Source organism: Corvus brachyrhynchos, unplaced genomic scaffold (genome assembly GCF_000691975.1).
Source record: "Corvus brachyrhynchos isolate BGI_N302 unplaced genomic scaffold, ASM69197v1 scaffold114, whole genome shotgun sequence".
NCBI lineage: Eukaryota > Metazoa > Chordata > Aves > Passeriformes > Corvidae > Corvus > Corvus brachyrhynchos.
In genome coordinates, this window is record NW_008238337.1 from 1,051,722 (window position 1) to 1,074,471 (window position 22,750).

Below are 22,750 nucleotides of genomic sequence, written 5' to 3' on the forward strand. Positions count from 1 at the left end.
AGCAGGAGAACCCAGCCAGAGGATTCTGCTGCAGAGTCTGTTCAGGGCTGGATGGTGGCTTTTAAACTGAGGAGCAGCACAGCTGCACTTGCACCCCAGCATGGCAAAGGACACACCAGGAGTATTGAGGAAAAATGTGCTCAAAAGGGAGTGCAGCAATTCCTGGGTTTTAAATCAGGCCGGTTTTGCCCTTGGGGATTGTGTTATTGAAGGCAGAGCTGAGCAGCCCCAGCACAAAACAAGGAGGGAAATCTGGGAGAAATCAATATACAGCATTCAAACTGCTTTCTTGTTTACTGTACCAGGCTCTTGCAAAACATAAGAAATAGAGAGGAAAGCTTAAAATACACAGTGAACTTCATTACTAGAAAGAGAAGTCTGACACAACAGCCACTGAAGTCAACAGAAAACATTTCCCAGGCTCTCCTTGGGGCAGGATGGAGACTACACAAAGCAAACAGTTTCCTACCAACAAGTAGTTAGAAATATGACCCTCATTTTTTTTTTTCCTCTAGCTGCAAGTCCTTTGATGACCAGTTACAGACACAAAGATATGTCCATGAGCCCTGGGCTGACAAGGGTGATTAGTGTGGACTTTAAGCAGAGATCAGTCTCACTTTAAGACAGCCTGCTGCATTATATTGCAATACATCCTGCAAAGCCACAAATAAGAACATGCAGTACCAAAACACAGTAAATTGAAAATACACCCCCCCCCTCCCTTTTTATAGGTCTCATAAATCTTTTACTAAATAAGTAAATCACAGAGGGACCAAAGGAACTGGCAAACTCAAGAGGTAGTTTATGTAACAGAGCATCTCTGTGAACAGCCACTGCTCCAGGGCACTGCACAGCTCTGGCACCTGAGCCAGGTCTGGGCCACCTCCTGCTCTGGTCCCCAGGAAAAAAACGTATGCACAGGACTGCTGGGCCATAGCAGCTGCTCTGGAAGGGCTGCAGGGGCTCAGGGGGCAGCACAGAACAAGCCCTGTGCTCCTCCCTTGCCCCAAGCATCAACATTCCCTTTGCTTCTTGTGCTCGCTGCTGGTCTGAGGGAAGGTGTCATGGTAAGAAGGGAATGCTCTGTTTGTGGAGCCTGGGCTTTGGCAGCAGCTCTGGGGTGGGTACCTGAGTCCGTTCAGATGGGTGTAAGTGGAAGGGAAGCTGCTGCTGCTGCCGGGGCTTGGGATGCACCACGGGCAGAACATTTCCCGTAAGCTCTGTGCAGTGAGAGCTGCCCTGTGTGCAGGAAATCCTCCACCCTCTGAGGCCTCCTCACAGCAACCAGCTGGGCTCTGCTCCAGGGGTGTCCTCCTGCTGCTCTGGGGTGAACTGGCACACAGGCACAGGGAGCTGAGCTGGACACCTGGGACACTGGGAAGCAGCTGAGATCTTGATATGTTTGAACAGAATAACAATGCCTGTCTATTTTTCTGAAGAGAACCCAAGAGAAACCCAAACCTAATCACATTTCCATCATTAAAGTGCTCTACTGGCTGTCAGCTGGAGTCTTGCAAGTCACTGGAGTCTCAGCACAAGATTCTGGTAGGTTTTCCTTTCACCTTCCCAGGAATGATGTTTCTTCACGTAATCTTTGGCCCTTGTTATAATTTCTTTTTCCATTATGGGGTCATTCATCAAACTCTTGGACAGCACAACAAACTCCTAAAAAAGATAAAGAAATAATTCAATTAAAATTTCTTTGAAAAAGTCCTAATGATACTGAAATAGCTGGTACCTGTCCAACTGTGAGCCAATATATGAAGCTGTCCTAAGTCATTTTTCAAGGTCAATACTGTAATTTATTTATAAAGAATGATCAATAAATAATAATTTTATTATTTTATGCAGCCCACCAATTAAGACATTAAAAATCAAATACAATTCCCAGAGTGTTAAGACAAATAAGCAACAAATTTAATGGCACAAAAATTGTCTGCCTACCCAATGGTTGGAAACCCAGGCTGGTTGTAAATTAATTGCCTGCTCTGCATGGAGGACAACAATCAGATGTTTGAGCTCTGCTCAGCTAAACTTTTATCTCATTGCTACTGCGACATCTTCAGTGAATTTTATGGTAAGAGTAAAAAAGTCACAACATAAACACAGTGTAAAGATAAGAGCAGGCATGCAGCAGCCAGCTCTCCCTGAAGGGGCTGCACCTGGGCAGATACAGCAGGGTTAGCTCAACAAACACCAAAAAAAGCCATATATTCCCTTTAACTTCACTGGGCAAAATACCAGAGCTCAAAGATCACAACTGTTCCTCTGCCTGCTCCTCTGCCTCTCTCATTTACTTCTGGGCAAGAGAAATTGTGATCTTCAAACATGTGAAAGGAGATTTGATGTCTGAACTAATCTATTCTGAGCAGCTGGTCTAATTTTCTATCAAGAGACAACTTCCAGTGCTTCAGCTTGATTACAAATGCGCTCAGATCTGTGCAAAATAGTGCCTTGGTTCAGCTCAGGAAAGCAGACAGCTCTTATGTCAGTGGAAAATTAAGATAATGTACTACTACACAATTGGTAGCGAAGATCAGTGCATGGGGACATGGGGGACAAAGAGGACGGGAGAAGGAGATACATTATTTACCCAGCCTGTCAGCTGTGACAGGAAATAGCCCAGGTAACACCAGAGCTCATCTCAACATTAGCTAAAGTAGAAGACTATACCTGAAAATCGAAGTACACAGAGTGTCTAAATACCTCCTCAGATACAGACTCTCGGGCTAGCACAGAATGGGCTTTGCTGGGGCAGGGCCAGTGCTGGCTCTGAGGAATACATCGTGGGCTGGGACCCCTGGCCCACGCTGCTAGGGGCAACCACAGGGAGCACGGGACCAGCACTGCTGAGACTCCCTCTGACAAGACAAAGCAGCAGCGTGTGCATCACTGCCAGGCAATGAAACAGTCAGAGACACAGCTCACTTCTGTGCAGAGCTTTGTAACCAGCTAAGAGAACGAGCAGCTTTTCATGGACACGTGTGAACAGCAGCCCCTTACTCTACATCAGCCAGTGCTGCTGCTGAGCTGTGCTCTGGCCACAGAGCAGCTCTGGCAGAGCCACGGGCTCTGTGTCCAGCCTGCTGCCCACCCACAGCTGCCCTGTGCTGATTTAACTGGGATTTCAGTCCCTCACTTGTGAGATGTCCCCAGAGCAGGGGTGGGAGCACCCGAGGCTGTGTCTGGCAGACCCCACCCCAGCTCCACACACACCTTCCTCTCCTCCCCCAGACACAACAGGCAAGGTGGGAAAGTCTCACCTGACTTGTGCTGGCTTCATCCAATTGCCTGGATAATCACAGTAATAAATACTGTTCACACTGAACTTCATTCCAACTTTAATTTTATGCTCCTGTGGAGGATTTTATTTAATGTTTAAAAATAATTTATGTAAATTACCTAAGAACAGAAGCAGCAATGTAACATTTCTTGACAGGTAGTCCTATTAGCATTCTTTGAAAATGTGGAGATGGAGGATAAAAACTTGGAAACATGTAAATGATAGAAGAAATGAGATCCTTATTCATGGTTACCATACTTAAGGCTGAGGATAATTTCAGGAAAAAATGCCAAACTGAGTCCAAAGCATAAAACTTGAGAAAATGCAGGAGAGAAAAAAAACAAATGGAAAAATACCAGGAGATGGAGAGTAAGGACTTCTCAGGCTTATCCCTACTTCTTCTCCTAATCCAATGTGACCACCCACAAGTCACTTGCAATCCGACTGGAAGCCAGTGGGAAGATTCACTGTGACTTATCTGGGTTTTGCCTCTTACCCTTGGAGCAGCTGGCTTAGCTTGTTTTCAGGTTTGGATGCTCAGCTTTAGATAGCAATAACTTCATTTTTCAGGTGTCTCCCCTAACTACAAGTGACTGGCATTTCAGTTGTGGTTTTGTGGCAAGTCTGAGGCCTGGACTTGCAGCATGGAGACATTCAGAACTCTGAGCTCTTTCAGAAAATCCAGCATTTCATTCTGCTTTTCCAGAAGCCTGGAATATATAAAGTAATTACAGGGAGGCAACACGTCTCCAGTAGCTGTTGTGCTGTATCTGTGCCAGTGATATTTGCACAAATATTTATGCACTCCCTTATTTTGTTGTAGATGGGAACTAAGCTTCAGTTTTGGTGAAAGAGGGGTCAAATTCACAAATTGCCTTTCAACTATCAAACCTGAGGGTATGAGCTCCAGCAGCCCAGATGGAGGAGGTGATATTCATGCTAGCTTACTACTTGGGGCCATCCCTATTTCTAATAAACCTTTACTCCCAGACAGGAGTGGGTATAATTAATTTAGAGGTGGCAGCAAAACACAATGTAAAATTGAGCCTCAGCAGTCAGTCACAACCCAGAAAAAAGGGAGAAAATCATCTCCTGTACATCCAGAAGGACTCTCACATCTGCCCTTTTCAGGGGAAGTACTCCACCACAAACACAGGCATTTTTCAACAGCAACATCCACAATACAGTTTTCTCCTGGTAAATTGACCAATCATCCTTAAAGAAAATGTCAACTCCTCTATATAGTACCTAAAATAAATCCTGTATAATATTTTGCAGAGACACAAGAACCCAGGTATCCAGGAGATAAAGCTGGAAAATGAGTGCACTGAGTAAAAAGAATGAATAATTCTTCAATTACCACGAGAGCTGCACCAGTGCCACAGCTCACACATAATGAAAATAAGATGTAATGCATGGTTAATATTTATATAATGAAAGCAAGTCTGCAATTAAAGCATTTCACAGCAGCTTCAGCAGACAGAAGGACACGATCCTTAAACAACAGGAGTGAGCCCAGGGAAGGCAGAGGGCAGGTGTGACTGCAGAGCAGGGACAGATGCACCGGGGGCAGCTGGAGCCCAGCAGGAGCTGGCCCCGAGCGCTCCCGGGGCCAGGGGCCAGCGTTCCTGGGGAGCCTGGGCTGGGAGAGCTGCCACTGCCACAAGCTCTGCTCAGGTGAGGGGGCAAAGGCCTGAACTGCGGGGCTGCTCCTGGCCTGGAGCCCTGGTGGAGAAGCCCTGACCGTGTGGCAGAGGGAAGCACTGGAAGCCAGAGCCGTGCTGCTGCTCCTCCAAACGCTGCCTCTGCTCTCAGGGGCTGGCCAAGCCCCACACCCTCAGCCTCTCTCCATGCTTGGTCCCTCTCTTATTGGCTTTGGAGTTTATTTACCTCCTTTCTCTTTATTTAGGTCCTTCCATAAGCTTTTACAGACATTGAACATGTAATTCTGAAACTTAGCCTGCTGAATAACTCTTTGTGTCTTCCTGTTTAACACAGTTTTGCATTATTTATTGCCCCATTCTTATCTCTTACTTTTTTTTATTTCAGGTCCCATTAACTCAGTGTCAAATATTCCATAAACTTGCAAATTCAAGCAGCAGCAGGATCAAACCATGATTTTAAAGTAATGTGCACAGTAATGTGCACAAATGATGGAGTGTCAGGAACAAAACGTTCTATGGCTTTCACTGTCAGATTAACTATTTCCATCTGAGTGCTGCCTCCAGTGACTGGCAGGGCTTTTGCTATTTCCAGCCAAATGCAAATGGTTAAGGATGGCTACAATTAGACACAACATCTCCTACTTTCCTGTAAGCCACAAAAGCTCACTTCCAGCAAGAATGAAAGAATAAAGCCAACAGCACTCACAATTTAAAACAATCCTCATTGCATAATGGTTAATTAATATCCCTCTAATTTGGCTTTCAAAAGACAGCAGGCTCAACTGCTCCTATCTGAGGTACCTGTACTGCAAAGCTTTCCCTCCTCAGATCAGAAACAACTGAAAATAAGCAATGCCTTCTACTCCTGAGCTATGATCCAGCCTGTATCTTCACAACCAGATAGGATCCACCAAACTTAGCAAAGGAAATTCCTCTTCTAATCCACCAAACTTCGCAAAGGAAAATTTCTTTTCTAATCTTTGTTGGTCCAGATTCTTGGAGCCAGAGACAGACTTTGCCAAGCACCTGGATCCAGTTCTAGGCAGATTTATGGCCTGTGACTCTAGTCCTGATATTAAAGACAGCCCTTCAGTCCTCAGCCAATTGTACAGAGCCACTGATGCCACTGGGACCCCTGGGTGAAATGTGTAGCAGATTTTTAATTGATCTCCAGTCCCAAATAAACACGTGGAACGTGGGATGCTTGGAGGTCACAGAAGAGGCTCCTTACAGGGATGGATGACAAAGCTAATTGGGGCTGGTATGAATAATGAATCTGAATTCCAAGCCAAATGCAGCCAGAGTGTTGAGGGAAACAAGAGAATGTACCAGCATTAATACCAGGAGAGCTCTCAGTCCCTGGTTCAATAGGATTGTGTGTCCTGGAAGCTTTGGAGGAGCATATGGAAGTCGGTGGGCTTTTTTCAGGGAATACATGTACAGAAGTTATCAAAGAAATATTTTAGGTTTGGTAGTAACCACTGGAAACATTGACTATTCCAGAAACAAACAAACAGAACCATACTTGAATTGCAAGAGTTCTTCTACTAAAAAACTCCTCCAAAGAGGATTCACCTTCCAGAAGCACAACTTAACATAATGCATTAATCACACACTCCACAAAGTAAATAAATAAGATATATTTTCTACTTTGCAAAATTATCAAATGGTCTATTCTAGTATGGTTTCTTTAATCTTGAGTTGGATAAAACTCGGAGGGAATCTTTTTCTGAGAGTCATCTTCCACAGCATACATGAATATGTAATAGCAAAGCCCTAATGCAGGAAAATATGCTGAAATGAAAATTTCCAGCATTTAAATATGGTTAGTGTTCCCTCTCTTCCCCACTCTTATTTAACTTCACTGAGGCTTCATCCTAACACTTGACTTAATTTTAGTTATTAATTTCTCTGACTGAGCAATATCTTGCATCTAAAAATACTTTACATTAACACTGACTGCAAAATGTGTCATCTGGAACTTGAGGCTCATTCTCTTTTGGTGAGCTACAGCTTGTCTAATACAAGTTCCTATTCCAGTTATTTATTACTTGAAGGGAAATCTGACACATCCAGAGCATCTCCTGCAGGATTCAGTTATGGAACCTTCAAACCCCAGTGCAACAAGTGGCTCTGAGCAGCTCAGACAAACATTCAGCAAGGCTGACACCTAGTACAATCTCCCTGAACTGCAAATGCAGGGGAGGCAGCAGCACAGCTCCAAAAAGGAGAATCTGGGGAAAACTGCCGAGAGGAAAAGCCAAGCATCCAGACAGACACAGGCCTGTATAGAAAAGGAACCTAAGGATCCGTGCTTTTCTTACCTGGGGATTTGAAAACAGCAGTCCTGTTTCCTTGTGCTTTATTATTGCTGCATTCCCAGGAATGTTCCTAGCCAGCACTGGAATTTCTAAATCCATTGCCTAGAGGAATATTAAAAAAAAAAAGGAAACAACAGTTTATAAGGATTCATGGATTTCGAGGTGCTAATGACGACAATTTTAGTAAGAAAAGTAGAAACAACAAACCAAACTTCTTTCCCACCTCTCCAGTTTTTTAACTGAAATATACCATGTGTAAGGTGATCTCCTGTGTGGAACTTCTTGGAAATATTTGCTTATATTTCTGTTATTCTTGTAACTTTGAACACGTTATCAGAAGCAATCAGTGCAGAAAGTCCATGGATAGCTGCTCCATCCTTTATTCTTTCCCACCTCGAAGTGTGCACTTTGTTTCCCCCTGGAAGCTCCCAACACCAGGCTTGAAGACAATAAAATTAAAGTCCAGCTCAAAGGTTGTTACCAAGTCATTCCCTTACTGTGTGTGAGAAGATGTGTTCAGAGCACACAAAGCCAGGGAAATGGCTGTTTCCTAGTTCTGGTCAAACACAGTTTCCCCAGATTTTCTATAACATGCAGAACTCAGGACTTGGGGGCAGTTCAACAACAGCAAAGGGACCTTGGAAGTCACTTGGCACTTTCTGCTGGGTTCTGATTCCTGTGGGTCACAGAAAGCTCTGGGAAAAGCTTTTGTTTTGAGATGATCTGTGGGCATGGCCTTCCCAGGACTGCGAGCGAGCAGGGGCTGCAGGAGGGGACAGTGACAGCAGCGACTGAGCTCTAGCAAGAGAGCACAGGAAAGTTCTGCTCTCAGAACACACTGTGCTTCCAAACCACAAGATCTGCACAGCCTGTGGGACTCCTCAGAGAGCAGGGAACACATCTGAAGGAGGTATTTGTGTGTGCTCAGGTAAATACATTAAAAAGGAAGGGAGCTGTGGGCTCTCAGCTCGCAGCGTTTCAGGCTGCTGCAGAATCAGCATCCACTCCAGGCCAGCAAAGCATTCCCCAGAGAGCACTGCCAAGCCACTTCAGAAAACACAGCTTCAGCTCTGAGTGTGCAAACCCTGGGCCCTCAGCTCTGCTGCTCGTGCATGTCCTGATCCGAAAGCTTTAATTACTATTGATGAATTGGGAAGTCTGGAGATGCACTCACTGTAAAACCAGAAATATTCATATTGTGCAATTATCACAGTGTCAAATGAGGAAGAAATTCACTCCCTGAAATCTTCACACTGTTTCATAGTGATTCCCTGTCCCTCCAGAGTCAATGCATTTTTAATTGCTGTCATTACAATCCTGCATGAGGAGCAATTTTGCTTCAGTCCACACAGCAAGCAAACAAAATTCCAAGGAGAAAACCATGATTTTTTTATAGTTTGGACAAAACTGAAGAGACAAATACCCAGGCTGATAATGTACAGGAAGGGACTGCTGGGACTTTGCAACATATTTTAATAACTTAAAATATCCAAGGAAAGCACTGTTTAAATCACCACTGCAGATGTATTAGTCTGACCACAGCATTTCTATGGTCCTGGCACAGCCATCTGCTTTGCAGCAGGTAGTGCTAAAAATAGTAACAACCCTTAATGATATAACCTCTTCTATGCTTTGTATCAGAAACTACCAGATTACCTGGGGGTAATTCAGACAGATTAATGAAGTGAACACAAACCAGAATAAATTAGAAATATATTGAGACACGGATTTTTTAAAAGGAAGTTTTTAAGAAGTCATTTTGGTGAAAGAAAACACAGTCTTTGGTCACCCACAAATCATTGGGTCATTTGCTCTGACTTCACTATTAAACAAATCTGTTTCCCAAAGGAAGAGATCCAAAAGCATTGGGTGGCAGTCTGTACAGATGTTCACAGAGCTTTGCCCAGGAAATGAGAGAGGTCAGGGTCCCACTCTGCCTGGCAGGCTGGGAATCTGCAGCTCCAGGAAGCTGCTCTTGGCTCCAGTTACCCCAGTACAGCCCCAACACCGGCACCCCTGCAGCACCAACACCCCCAAGAGTGACAGAATTTCTGATTCAGCTCTTTCTGACAGCCTTACACACCCTCATGTTCAGGCTGCTGACCTCACCCAACACCTTCAGGGAATAAGGAATGAAGATATTTTACCTGAACTTCTGAGCTGCAAATCCTGAGCTGGGTGGTGGCAGTGAAGTGTGGCAGCGTCTGCTGTCACCTGCCTGAGGCCCTCGCTGCAATTTTCCTTTTAAAAACCAAAAATGTGGAAGAATTTCAGGTCTGGCTCCTTCCCAAGCAGGCAACTGTCCACTGAAGAGAAGGAGCACCTGGACAGTGACCATGGAGCAGGAGTGTGAGTGGCCTGGGGCAGTTCTGTGCTGCCCTGCAGGTTACACTGGGCTGCAGCACAGCTAAAACGTGTTTCAAGGTATCTTCCTTCACTTCTGGTTTTGAAAGCTACAGAGCTGATGATTGATTGAAGTCGAGCACCAAGTTTATGTTTAGTTTTCTGTAATTTCCAAACTCTAAAGGGAAAGACATTTGTTCTGTCTCAGATTTGGAGGGCAGTAACTGCTACACAAGAAAATCTCCAGGTCCCCAAAAGCACAGGTACCAGTGAATTATAGCTACTGAAAGAACAGATGGCCACATACTTTAGATGCAGGGCTGCCTTTATACCACTGGCCTTAAACAAATGGATTGGGCTGTAAATAATTACTGCACGAAGTGGCTTCAAATTTAATTTAGATACTTACTCTATTTTTAAGCAGTAAAAAGAATCATTTGCATTGTTGAAAATATGTATAATTTACTGACCTGGGTTCCAGGAATAATAGCATAAAACAACATTTTAGTCCATTGGCCATCTGTTTTGTTACATTATTTTGACTGCAAATGTGTTTTACTGCTCTTGCAGAAGGATGCAGGGTGTAAATTGAAGCTGTGGGAACGTTACCCAATAAGCACCTCTGCCCAGCAATGCAAGGCTGGTAGAGCAAATACAGGGTTTATTTATTACTTTGTCTTCTGCATTGTCCCTCATTTTCCTCCTCCTAGCCTATACATCTTTTTGTTGGCTCTTCAATTTTACTGCTTTACAACATCATCTTTATTTTTTTTTTTTTATCATTTGCTATGGCTTTTATTCCAAACTGCTAGGCCTGTGCTTCACACGTTGGCCACGACTGGATTTTACCTTATAGCACAATAGAGTCTGCCCAACTTCCTTTTCTACATTTTTAAAACTTTTTTAATTGGCTTCTTTTTGGTAACAACATAACAGTCTAATGATTTTTACAACAGTGGGAATATTCCTGAGAGCCCAGAAAAAGTGCTCCAATGAAATGATGCTGGAGTCAAAACCTTGTTTTAGCAGGAATTTAGGGAACACACAAACCTTTCCTGCAGTGGTGCCCTTGCCACCATCACATGCCCAGGAACGTGCAGAATTCTTGAGATCTCAGAGGAGGAGATACATTTTTAATGTTTGCTATAATGTTTGTTTTCTCTTCTTCAAATGCCAAACAGAAAACAGATCAGTTACGGTCAAATCTGGGAGATACCAGAACCAGCTGACAAAGTAATTAGTGATGGCTCCTAGCTCTTTCATACCTTGAGGCAGGTTGCACTAGATGTGATTATCTATTTATCTCATTTATCTATTATATATTTATCTCACTCTAAAATACTGTTTACAGATTCATGACCTTGATAAATGTTGAACATCAAAGACAATGAGAGTTGCATTTCCAAACTCAAGCCTGCTATTCCCAGCCTAGGAGCAGAAGGTTTTTATGCATAGTTTTGTGCCTTATTATTTAACCAGATCTCAGCAGATGGCCCTTCCTGCTGCTGGCCACCCCAGGAAAGAACTTCACCGTGTTAGACTGGCACTCCCTGAGAGAGAGATGTTCTCAGCAGGGTATTCTATTAGCATGTCCTCAAATCCCAGTGTCCAGGTGACAGCAAACAGACACTCAAATCCCAAACCCTTTGGAGGGGAGTCTACCCCAATTGTCCCGTCAGTCCTGAGCTGCACAACGATTTGCACCAGACCAAGCACGCAGGCACTGCCGTTGCAGATGCTGTGTCTCCTCAGAGCCTTCCTGGTTTGCTTTGCTCCTGTTTCTCACTCCCTGACACTGGAGAAATAAATCAGGTTGATTTTTGGTCAACTGTTCTATGAGTAGCCCTGAGGGGAACAGGGAACTGGTGAGGAGGAGGTGACAGAAACCTAACTTCCACTTCCCTGAGTCAGGGCTCTGTGCACTCCACCCCAGCCACACAGAGTCTGCCTGGCCTGACACAGCACCAAGTTTGGAAATGTCACAGCCTGTAATTGCTGGAGCAGAGCACTGCTGCTGTGGAAGAGCAGCTGCCTCCACCTCTGAGCACTGGCATTTTGGGATGGAAATACACATTTGCTGTCTCGCCATCATCTGCCCTTCCTAATTCCTCTAATGCTCACTTAGCTCTTACTCATGAGGACTTTCAGACGTGTGGAAATGCTGGAAGTGCAACTCATTAGAAACAAATGGGAGGTTCATTAATACAAATGATGCAATGTTTCTGAGCTCATGATGAGCCAACATTCAGCACCCACCAAAATAAATGGAGTAATGAAAGGCACTTGCCCAAAGAACTTCCACTATAAGTACACTTACTTTTTTCTGAGAAAGCATTTGATACTAAGCAGTGCCCTACTTTGACAGATATGAAATAAAACTGGTTATTAATTTTCAATACTGATGGCAAAAGAATTAACTGAGCATGTCATTCATTCATTAATCATTTCAGAATTAAATAACGAAATACAGCTCTTAGATTGCTTTTTGAAAGGATGTAAAAATAAATGAAAGTCCATTCTAGCAAGATTATAAGGAAGTGGGTGTTGAATCAAGCCTAGTGACAACTACAGTAAATCAGAATGATTTCTACATCTCAGGTCTGTATTGTTAATTTAGCAGGATTGATAAAATTACATTCTATCCTTTAAAAATAAATAGACAAAGCACAAAAAACTGTCAGTTCAAGGAAAGAAAACCTTAATTGGTAGCACTTGCGAAAAGAAACATTTTAGTTTTGTCTTCACTGGCTTTGAAATACGGACAGCAGATGTTGACACACATTTCCAGTGGTAAAAGGTGATTTCAGATTCTCTGTAACCTCAGTGAATAACCTCGGCACGAGGATGGAATTACCTCCAGGATGGCAGCAGACATCCCCTCGGAGAGGGAGCTGTTCACCACGGCAAAGCACCTCCTCACAGCAGCGTGCAGCTCCTCCTGAGGCAGCTCCGGCAACAGATGTACCCCAGGGGCCCTGGAAACCAAGAGATCTCCTAAGCCAGCGTGAAAGAAATCATGAAAAGACCGACAAGAACTGATGAAATTCTTCCCTGTGAGGCGGGTGAGGCACTGGGACAGGCTGCCCAGAGACACTGGGGGTGTTCCATCCCTGGCCAGGTTGCACAGGGCTTGGAGCTGTCCCTGTCCACACCTAGGAGGCTGGAATGGGATGATCCTTCAGCCAACCCAAACCATTCCATGACTCTATGAGCAATAAATCTAATTCAGAGTAAATCAGGTGTGATGTAACACAAAACATGAACACACTGGTTATTCTAAAACTTACAGTGTTTGGAATACCCAGTCTGAGAGTAATCCTGACAGATTTGTTACTTACACAGAGCTGTGCATGGACATTCATTTGCATGTACATGATTTAAAAAGGGGCAGCCAACTGCTTTCATTCAGCAGATAAAAGGCTTAACATTAATTTCTTACCTTTTAACTTTCTCCTTAATTTCACTTGTAAAAACTGGATCAACCTAGAAAGGAGCATGCACAGAGGTCAGTGGCACCACTTCAGCACTGCAGCTTGTGTTTGAAATACCCAGAGAAGAAAAATAAAGTTTAGCACATTTTTAAACTAAAATATTTTAATGCTGAGCTTTGAAATCATACCACAGATCTGTAACTTGGTGGTTGTCTCAAAGGCCTGGTGTGACAGCTCCTGTGTGAGAGAGGGGCAGGGCACTGATGTGCCAAGGGACTGTCCCTCTATGCACGGAGTAAAAATGTGCCTCAGTGACCTCAGGAAGATTCTGGGTGTAAACTGAGACAGTCACACAGGTGCTCTGACACAAACAGTTGTTTGAAAAGTAATAAACTCAAAATTCTAAACCCCAGTAAAACATGAAGGCATTAAAGTGTTGTCTAAGCTGGGTGATTAACTCCAGTAGGGTTATTTACAAAGCTTAACTCTGTCTGCTGTTTTCATTTAACATGATTAAAAGAAATAAACAGAACTTGAAAATCCTTAACTAGACATGAAGAACAGAACTCAGCTTTTTTTATTAAGGCTGACTGACTATATTAGATTGATACATGATAGCTTGCAGCATTGTAAGACTGGGAATAACATGAATTTTTAATGTATATTAATATTTTGGGGTTGATTGTAGGGTTTTTGTTTTAGATTATGAGATACAAAACACAAAGTGTCTTAGAAAACCCTTTTGGTAAAAAGTCAGGATTTATTTTATAACTATGATTGTATGCTTTGAACACAAAATTGATTACTTTATGAAAACTGGGCTTCATAAATTTAAAGATTGAAGCGAATCACTTGCACTAAGGAAGGAATTCATACTGAATACAAAAAATAAAAGCTTAACTGCTTAAAAAAGTTTTTTTGAGATTTCCTACTGAGTGTCCCAATTGCTATTTCTATATAAATATATTTTTAGCTTTTTCCCCAAAATTCCATTTTGATGCTGAGTTCCCCTCATAAGGAACTACCCTCTGTTTCCACTAAAATCGATGGAGTTCTTGCAAGTGATTTAATGAGCAGTGAGATAAGGTCTTGTGTTCTTGTCCCTTTAGAAGGATCAGAAAAACTCCAGCCTGTGCCTCATAAAATTTGAGAGCTGTTAATTCCTATCCCCTCTACTTCAGTGCAAGCCAAGCAGTCGCCATCTGCCTCACAGACAGAACCAGCCTTTGAGCTGTATCCTTCTGCTGGTAAATATTCCAAGAATCCTGGCCTGAATGTGAGAACTCCATTAAAATATTGCTGCCAGGGTGGGCACAGCAATGACTTAGAGGAGTGATGCTCCCGAGCTGCATTTAGGAACTGGGGGGGCACAGTTGCCTCACCCCAGGCTCAATCCAGCAGGAACTGGACCCAGCAGGAGCTGCTCACTGAGCTGGGAATGCACTCGGATGTGAGTGCTTCCAAAGCTCTGGCAGGGGGCTGAGAACTGAGCACAGGCACCCAAAAACATCCTGCAAACAATGGTGCTTCCACCCAGAATATCTCCATGAGCCACTTCTTGCACAGGTAGCGTTTGCTGCCACTTCTGATGTTGTTACTTCTCAGCACAGAGGCAAATGCACTCATCAGTTCCCTATCATTTGTGTAAGCATCACCCACCCTGGGCACAGCCTTCACAGGGCTGCAAATTTATCAATCTGGCAGAGATCAGAGGAAAGCAGCTCGAGCTGAACAGCTCCTATCACAAGAGAAGAGATGAGACAAGGAAAGGGGTGTGGACACCCACCAAACAGGTCCAGATGTGCCATTAAGGAAGTTTTACTCTGCTGACAGGAAAAGAAACATCCAAGATGTGTTTGACAGTGCAGGAAGTCACAGATCAAATGCTGCACAGAGATGAAGGGGCCTGTTAAGCACAGAGCCCACCTAGCAAATCTTCTATAAACACACAATATTAAAATGCTGCCACATAAATATTAACTCAAATAATGGTCCAGGAACATCTTTTTTATAATGCTGAGACTTTAGACTTTGTAGGGGAAAACAGGTCTCAGTACATTAAAAATTCTGTCAGAATATCACCAGAGTACTACAAGCAAAGAGCTTGAGGAATCTGCAAAGATATTCAATATGGAGAGGGTGAATTTGCTCAGGCTCTCAGGTTTCTGAGGTTTTGGCAGCACCACTGTGAAAGGAATCCCCTTTACTCCAGCAGTGGGTGACCCCAGGCTCCAATGTTTATCTGATGGAGCAATGTTCTGTACTGCCAACAAGCAGGGTTAAAAACACAAAATGAGCTCTGAGAAGTTACCCAGCAGCTGAACACAAGTTTTGCGGCCATAACTTTTTTTAAGTTTCATAAGCTCCTATTCTTAGAATAAGGAGCTGCTGAAAATTAGCTGGTGTTCCAAATTTCATTATAGAAATGAACAAAAGGAAAACTGGAAGTGGAGACAAATGCTGAAAATTTTACATAACACAGGCCTCAATCCTGCAACATTACCTCGATTGCACCATTGGAGACAATCATGCACAGAAAATGCAGGGAATAATATATAATCTTATGGCAGCAAATATTATCATCTTATGGAAGTAAAGCAGAAAATAGAGTGTGGCCCTTTGTTCTTTCTTTTCTTAATTAATATAATCTTATTGTACGGGCTTTTAATATTCACAATAAAAATTACATGCTTCATAGACTGTGGCACTGATTTTCTTAAGATTTTTGTAGTTTGAGAAGCACCATGAATAAGAAAAGTGCAGCTAAATACCAATAGAGCTGAGATGTATTTTTTTTCCTTTAGCAATATTTTAGTTCTGTATGAGAACTGTTCTGTGTGAGAGAAATATGCTCTAAAATGTTTTAAGGGGGTTCAGCCCTTGATCCAGCCTCTGCACTGCCACGGGGGTATTTCTGGTCTGTAAAGACATTAGCTTGTGAAAAAGTGAAGCAAATTTAAGAAGACGACTAAAATGTTTAAAATCCTCACTGGAGGCAGCAAGTGCATCTTTTGATTCTAAAGCACAGCTTCATTACACCTGCTCTAGATTTGCCTTCCACACCAGTTCACTTCCAAATCATTTTGTGTATTAGCGTGGAAAAAAACCCCAGATGAAACAAAAATGTAAAAACAGCTTTTAACAATAAAATCCTATGTCCAGAATTTGCAAAGAATAAAACTGAATGAGAAAATAGAAAAATTGTTCTTATTTTCCTGTTGAGAGTCTGTTTGTTTTTTTAATAAAGCAAATTGCCTGCAAGTTTTCAGGCTCATGTGGAGATGAACCAGAGATGAGACTGATACAGAGGGAACACATTACCCAGATGAAACAGGGACGCTTTTAGTCCCCTTCAAGCATCAGGGAGAGTTTGTTTCGCATGACACAGCTGCCTCCCCAGACCTTTTCCACTGGTTAAACCAAGGCTTCAGGCTGCCTTTTCAAGCCCTCTGCTGCAGGATCTACATGGAGAACACTGACTTCTTTCTCAAAAGCCCTGCAATGAGTTTTGTAACTTCAGCATTAAGTTACACAGGCAGCACACAGAAGCAGAAGAATCAGGACAGAGGTACCAACTTTAAGATCATTCTGAAATGGGGATATATAAAAAGCCTCAGCTTATCCCAGGCTTTAGTGCACTGAGATTTTAAATGTACAAGAAAATGGACTGGTTTTCTTTGTCAGCTCAAGCTCTGTCCTCACTGCCGGCTGTCAGACAGAACCTGAACATCATTTTGCACCTGCTGACAACTGTTAATCGTGCACAAATCGAGACTCCCAGAAATGGCATCAAAGTCCAGCTGGAATGGAGCAAAGACCCAATGCTCCATGTGAACAGAAGATGTAAGAACAGGGATAACGAGCATCTGAATCACCTTCACAGCATTAAAAATCCTCATTAGCAATGCCTGTGGAAAAAAGTCCTCCTAGATGGCAACTGCTGCCTTTCAAAATATTTTATAGGCTCATTTCTAAGTTATTCATGTTGAAATAGGCATTTCTAATATTTTATTTGCAAAAGCATGCATTTTTAGTAGTTTGTGGGTGTCTGAAATCCCACAGGTGTAACAACAGTAGCCAAGAGTAGAATCCAAGTATTTTGATAGTTTTCAGAACTTCTGTCTGTAATCGAAGGAAGCAGTAAGTGAAGAGATCTGGGCTCCCTCAGGGTGTCTCCTCCTGCAAAACCCCCTGAGGTGTTTCCCTCTGCAGTGCAGGAACCCTTCTGTTGACAGCACAGCTCTGAACTTTGGAACTCTGGGCACTGGAATTGCTTCCACAGTTTAGACCTGTTGGGAACAGCCTTTACAACTTCTAGGTTTGCACCTTCTTATCTCCTTAACAGAAATCCTCTGACCTAGGTTCAAGTCTGGAATAGGTCTGTAGTATCTCAGATGCAGGGAAATGAAAGTATTTAGAAATAAAAATTACAACAGCAACTTACTGCAGGTCCAATAATGCCCAGGTGGACACTGGGGTCCTTTCTGTGCCAATCTGAAACAGAAGAGGAACAACTTTTTTATTAATAAAAATCATTAATTTTTTAATCAATGTTTAATAGCTCCATGACTGAAGAATTAGACAAATATTGTATTGCTACTTAAAAGACTGAATGTGCACCATACTCCATGCTCAGCGCTCACATTACTCCTCAGAATTCAAATATTAGCATATCTGAAAGTTAGTATTTAGCCTTTCTACTTCATGCAATCTCTTATGACTCAAGGGTTATTTAACTAAGCTCAGATATTAATTTTGAATCACTCCAGAGAACAATGCTCTGTATAATGCAGCAACTCTGGCCACTAAGCCAAAGTTACTTGAATTTCTTCCTGTGTAAAGGAACGTGTGGAAGTAACTGCAACCATTCACTCAGTTATTTGCACAAGAGAAATCTGCTGCTCTGTGAATGCCAGAATATAACAGCATAGTTCACTGCAAACTGCATTTGCTACTCAGCACCACAAGGTTTAAAGGGTTATAAAAGTAAGTTGAATAGTGCAGGCTAAATTTCCATGCCAGAATACTTGAACCTTTTACAGACACAAACAGAACCTGACAAAATATTCCCTTTTGTGACTATGAGGAAACTTCAGCCTAGTCTGAGCACTGAGCCAGAACAATGGGTGGTAAAATTTGTTTGCAACTTCAATGGCATTAATTAGCACACATGCAAATCAATGTAACAGCCACGGGACAGCAAGATAAGAAAGTGATTTTGAAGCAGGTGATCTTTCCTTTTGTCTTCCATCAATATTGCATGTAACAGCAAAACAGTTTTCTCAGCAAGGAAATCCATCAAATATTGCTTTGATTTTAATGCTCTGTTATTCCCAGCAGGATGGAAAAGACATGGCACAGAAATAATGTGTTGAACAGATCAATGGTTACGTAAGAATTTCTTTTTTCAAATGCAAATATACAAGGACATTTCCTGCAATGAATAAAACAGCTCATGCCAAACCTATAAACATTCATAGAATATTCAAATAGACACTACTTACCTGAGAAAACTTCTACTAAATACAGAGGGTCTTTGACTCTTCGAAGCCCACATATCAAAAGAAACAGATGGAAACGGTCTGTGTTTGCAGGAATGGCTGTAACAAATTATTGTGAAAATAATTAATGCATATAAAAAAGCTGAACACTCCAAATTGTTCCATGAATGAGCACATACAGTGGTAAAAGCAGTAAAAAGGTGGATTATGAAAAATGGTCATCATTCCCTCTGTTTTCTGCTCTTGCATCAATCGTCAGATTGAGGACTTACATCATTTTATAGGGCACAGGAGTTTATTTCCAGAGGCACTGAATGTGCAGGACTTGGAGAAAAATCTGGTGGCTGGTGGTGCTCTTAGACAGCAGAACCCAGCTCTGACTGCCCCTGCAGCTGAACAATTCTGGGTGGTTCTCAATGTTTTTACCCCTAAAAAGAATAACTTTGCATCCATATAATAACTCCCCACCTATTTCCTAAGTGTAGGTCTTAGAGCTCTTGATCTGACACTTTTTGTAGTTCAAGATCAGGAAATGCCCCATAGTTCTCAATCTCTGTATGCCAGCACTGCTACAGGATAGTTAACCAGAAATTAAATTATTGCAAAGCATTTATTTCACACTTATTGCTACAATGCAGATGAAAAATAACTTGAGGGAAAAACCTCAACATGGAGCTTTTAACATTGAAAACCTGTTGCAGATACACAGCAACAACTCATGAAAATAATTGTGTAGGCTTTATGGGGAAAAAAAGATCTGATGCAGGATACTGCAGTTTCCCCTGGGTCTGTGGCAGGATGAGTAATTCAGAACACTGGACAGGGTCACCATGTGATGAACTTTGCTCAAATGTGTTTAGGATAAAACAACATGAGTCAAAAATTGCTGAATGAACACAAATAACAACGTGATTCAATAAACACTAGAGGGGTTGAAGGGTTTATATTTGATTTTCTGTACTGGACAAATCAGTTTGGTGTCCTTCAGTTCAGCCCCTTATGGAGCTCATGGGTGACAAGGATTACCTAAAACCAGGCAGCTCTGCTTGGGGGACATCATGGGTCCCACAGCAAGGCTCTGTTTGCATGGTCACAAATCTATTGCTTTTGAAATTAAAATCCAATTCAGGAGCATTTAAATTCTCCCTGTCACGGGGTTCATTACTGAGTCTGCTTCATTCAACTTAAAACAACTTGAGTTGTCAGAAGTAGCTGCAGCAGACATGGTAAATAACATTTTACTGGTTATTGGACCAAGAAATAATTTGTAGTTTATAATACACAAACATTTGGATTGGAAAAGCCAATCTTCTGGTGCAGTGGGCCATTAATACTGTTTGCTCTCAGACATGCAGCAGTGGTTTCAGTTTATGACAAACTCCCACAAAACAAACTACTAAAAAGTGTTACCAAAATTCAGACTGCCCTGTAGCTATCCACAAGGCACAAATATCCATTTTAAACTGTGGGTTCCACTCACTGATGTTGAGCTCTGGCTATTTGGAAACAAACCTTGGAGTTAGTGCTGGCAGCTCAGTCACACGGGAGTGAGAAACCAGGTTTTCCTGGTCTCACATGGAGACTACAGAATTATTGCACTCTTGAAATTACTGCTCTTTTTTATGTCTTACCAGCTTTTTGTTTCTATCTTACAGCTTGCAGTCTTTTAATTTTATTAGATAGGGATTTAAAGCCCTAATAGACCAGTTCTGTGCTGTCTTGACTGCCATTCTGCTCCCTGTATGAACACCTGAACCTGAAAGAGAAAGAGAAAACTGGCCCCACAGGCATTCAGGCTTTTCCATCCAGTTCCTGTGCCATTCAAAGGTACTTGTCCCAAGAATCTCACCAATTACACTCCAATTGTTCCACCAGTGGAACGACCTAAAATAACATTTATCAGTGAAAATAGCTCACTCAACTGAGCTCTCATTTTGAAAAGCCATTCCCATCTCTCCCAGCAGACTCCCCCTCACGCTGATTTGCAAAGCCCTGCTTGTCTATCAGGATGCTTCACTTAGTTTTCTCTGAAATAGCAGCTCTGGGGACACGGGGCTACAGACTGGGTCCTACATGGCCTTTCTAAAACTTGTCATAAAGGGCCACTCAAACAGGATTTGCCTCTGCCATTCAGTGTAATGAAGTGAGAATCTGCTGTAGTTTTATTTTGTTGTCTCCTGTAGATCTCAGCCATCACCTAATTCATTTTTACAGGCAGACCTTCCCCACTCAATCCACTTAGAGGCACAGAAACCATTCCTCTGAGACTGCACTGCCGCTGTTTGTAGTGCTGGGAGTTTACTCATTCTCTGCCTACTTGAGCTCAAACTTCAGCAGCACTTGTGTGACTTGTTCACTTTCTGCCCATCCACTGAAATGCTGAAATTCGCACATGGAGCTGCCTGCAGCAGGGATTTCCCACCTGTTGCTTTTTCCAGCCTCGCTGGCAGCCCTGCTGGGAAAAACCCAACCCACAAACAGCCACGTGTGCACGAAAGCAATCATTTCAGCATGCTCTGTCCTCTGAACTGCTGAGAAGAGCACACGAAGAGCTCAGTGCAAGGGCTGCCTTTACCTGCCATAGCCACCAGCTGGCTGAAAACTGCCCTTTGAAAGAAGATCTTTTTTCTGTTTCCTTCAGCTTAAACAAGACTTTCAGCATGTGAATTTTTGCTATCATCCTGCCTTTTGCAGATGTAGTAAGATAGTACCACCTTGTGTGGCTCTGAAATGGAAACACGTCAATATGGCACAACCAAGTGATTTTCTTTTAGTACGTTCCCTGTGCCACTATCTTGTTTGAATGACAGGCAAACACCCAAATAACAAAAAAATGCTTGAGTCTCTTTCTCCCCATTTCTGTTAGTGATACAAAGGCAAAGATTTCCAACAGCACACTGTGCTTCATTATCGCTTCCCTCATTTATCTTCCTGTTTGCTTGACAAAGAAACACAAAATAGAAAGATTTGTCCATAAACCCTGACAATTAAAAAAAAAAAAAAAAAAAAAAGGGTTCCTTGATACATGTTTTCCAGCCATCCTTCAAGAATCACTCTACACTAAATGCAAGTAAAGCCCTGTAATTAACATCTCTGTCAGCATCATAAATAATTGTTTCAAGTCAGTCAGAGATGCTGCTCTAAACAAGTGTTGTCAGGATTTGGCTGTGGCTGTGGTCTGCTTTGTTCCATTGGCTTTCCCTATAAAAACCAGTTGCACTCTGGTCACAGCAGGTCTCCAGCCTGCTCAGCAGGTCCCCTGTTCAGCAAGACGTGGGAGGTCAAGGCAAGAACAGGGATGAAGAGGAGTGTGAAATGTCATTCCTCTCCTCTGCTGTCCCAGGGTGTCACCCAGGAGCAGGGGATGGGCACAAATGAGCTGCAGGGGAGCCATGGCCAAGCTTAGGGCTGATGTGCAACTCCACAGCCAGGCACATCCTGCTCAGTGAGGAGCAGAGCTGGTGTTATGCTCTAAAAACCTGTAATTTCAGAGTGGAGCTGCACAGTCAGAAGGGCACCCAACTGCTGTGCCAGTGGGTGAGCTGGTAGCACTGGAACCTGGCACAAAATGTATTGGCTGGTGGGTGAAATGTAATTAATGCTCAGGATTGGTGCTCTCCTGCTGGCTGATTCTGAGTCACAGCACAGCCCAGAGAAAGTTGTCAGACCTTGGCTTATCCACCCAGACTTGCCCATTCTCCTGCAGTGGGTTTGGTAACTGCTCGACATGAAGCAGCAGCACTGTGTTTAACTTCTGATAAACTGCCCTGGGGCCTTCAGGTGCAAGGCAGAATGAGAGCATGGAGAATATTAAAAGTGGAAAACAGGAGAGCATTTCATAATGCAGCTGTGCTTGTCACACCAACTATTTCACTGTTAGCACAGAAACCCAAAGTCATGGAATCATTCAGGGAGGAAAAGCCCTCAAAGTTCACCAAGGCCAACCATAAACCCAGCACTGCCAAGGCCACCACTCACCCGTGTCCCCAAGGGCCACATCAACACATCTCTCAAATCCCTCCTGGGGATTTGCCCTGGGCAGCTGAGCCAGTGCTTGACACCCCTTTGGGTGAAGAAGTTTTTCCTAATCTCCAATCTAATCCTCACCTGGCACAATTTGAGGCCATTTCCTCATGCCCTATAGCTCGTTACTGGGGAGAACAGGATTATTCCACACTGTGACAGTTCACACTTGGGCCATTATAAA

General features: G+C 42.9%; 1 protein-coding gene across 2 annotated transcripts in view; it reads right to left on the reverse strand.

Annotated features, from left to right (window-relative positions):
- Window positions 1-268: 268 nt before the first annotated feature.
- Window positions 269-22,750, reverse strand: part of GLT1D1 (glycosyltransferase 1 domain containing 1) — a 47,595-nt gene continuing 25,113 nt past the window's right edge. Inside the window, exons 7-13 of one of the 2 annotated variants that reach the window (XM_017734754.1) lie at window positions 18,547-18,642; window positions 17,487-17,536; window positions 13,051-13,094; window positions 12,466-12,586; window positions 7,272-7,370; window positions 3,264-3,355; window positions 1,547-1,665 (exon numbers count right to left, since the gene is read on the reverse strand). In XM_017734754.1, coding sequence (XP_017590243.1) covers window positions 1,638-1,665; window positions 3,264-3,355; window positions 7,272-7,370; window positions 12,466-12,586; window positions 13,051-13,094; window positions 17,487-17,536; window positions 18,547-18,642 — 530 coding nt within the window. In that variant the 3' untranslated portion in view covers window positions 1,547-1,637. Of the gene's footprint in view, window positions 1,666-3,263; window positions 3,356-7,271; window positions 7,371-12,465; window positions 12,587-13,050; window positions 13,095-17,486; window positions 17,537-18,546; window positions 18,643-22,750 lie in introns of both variants that reach the window. The other variant, XM_017734753.1, reaches the window with a different exon arrangement.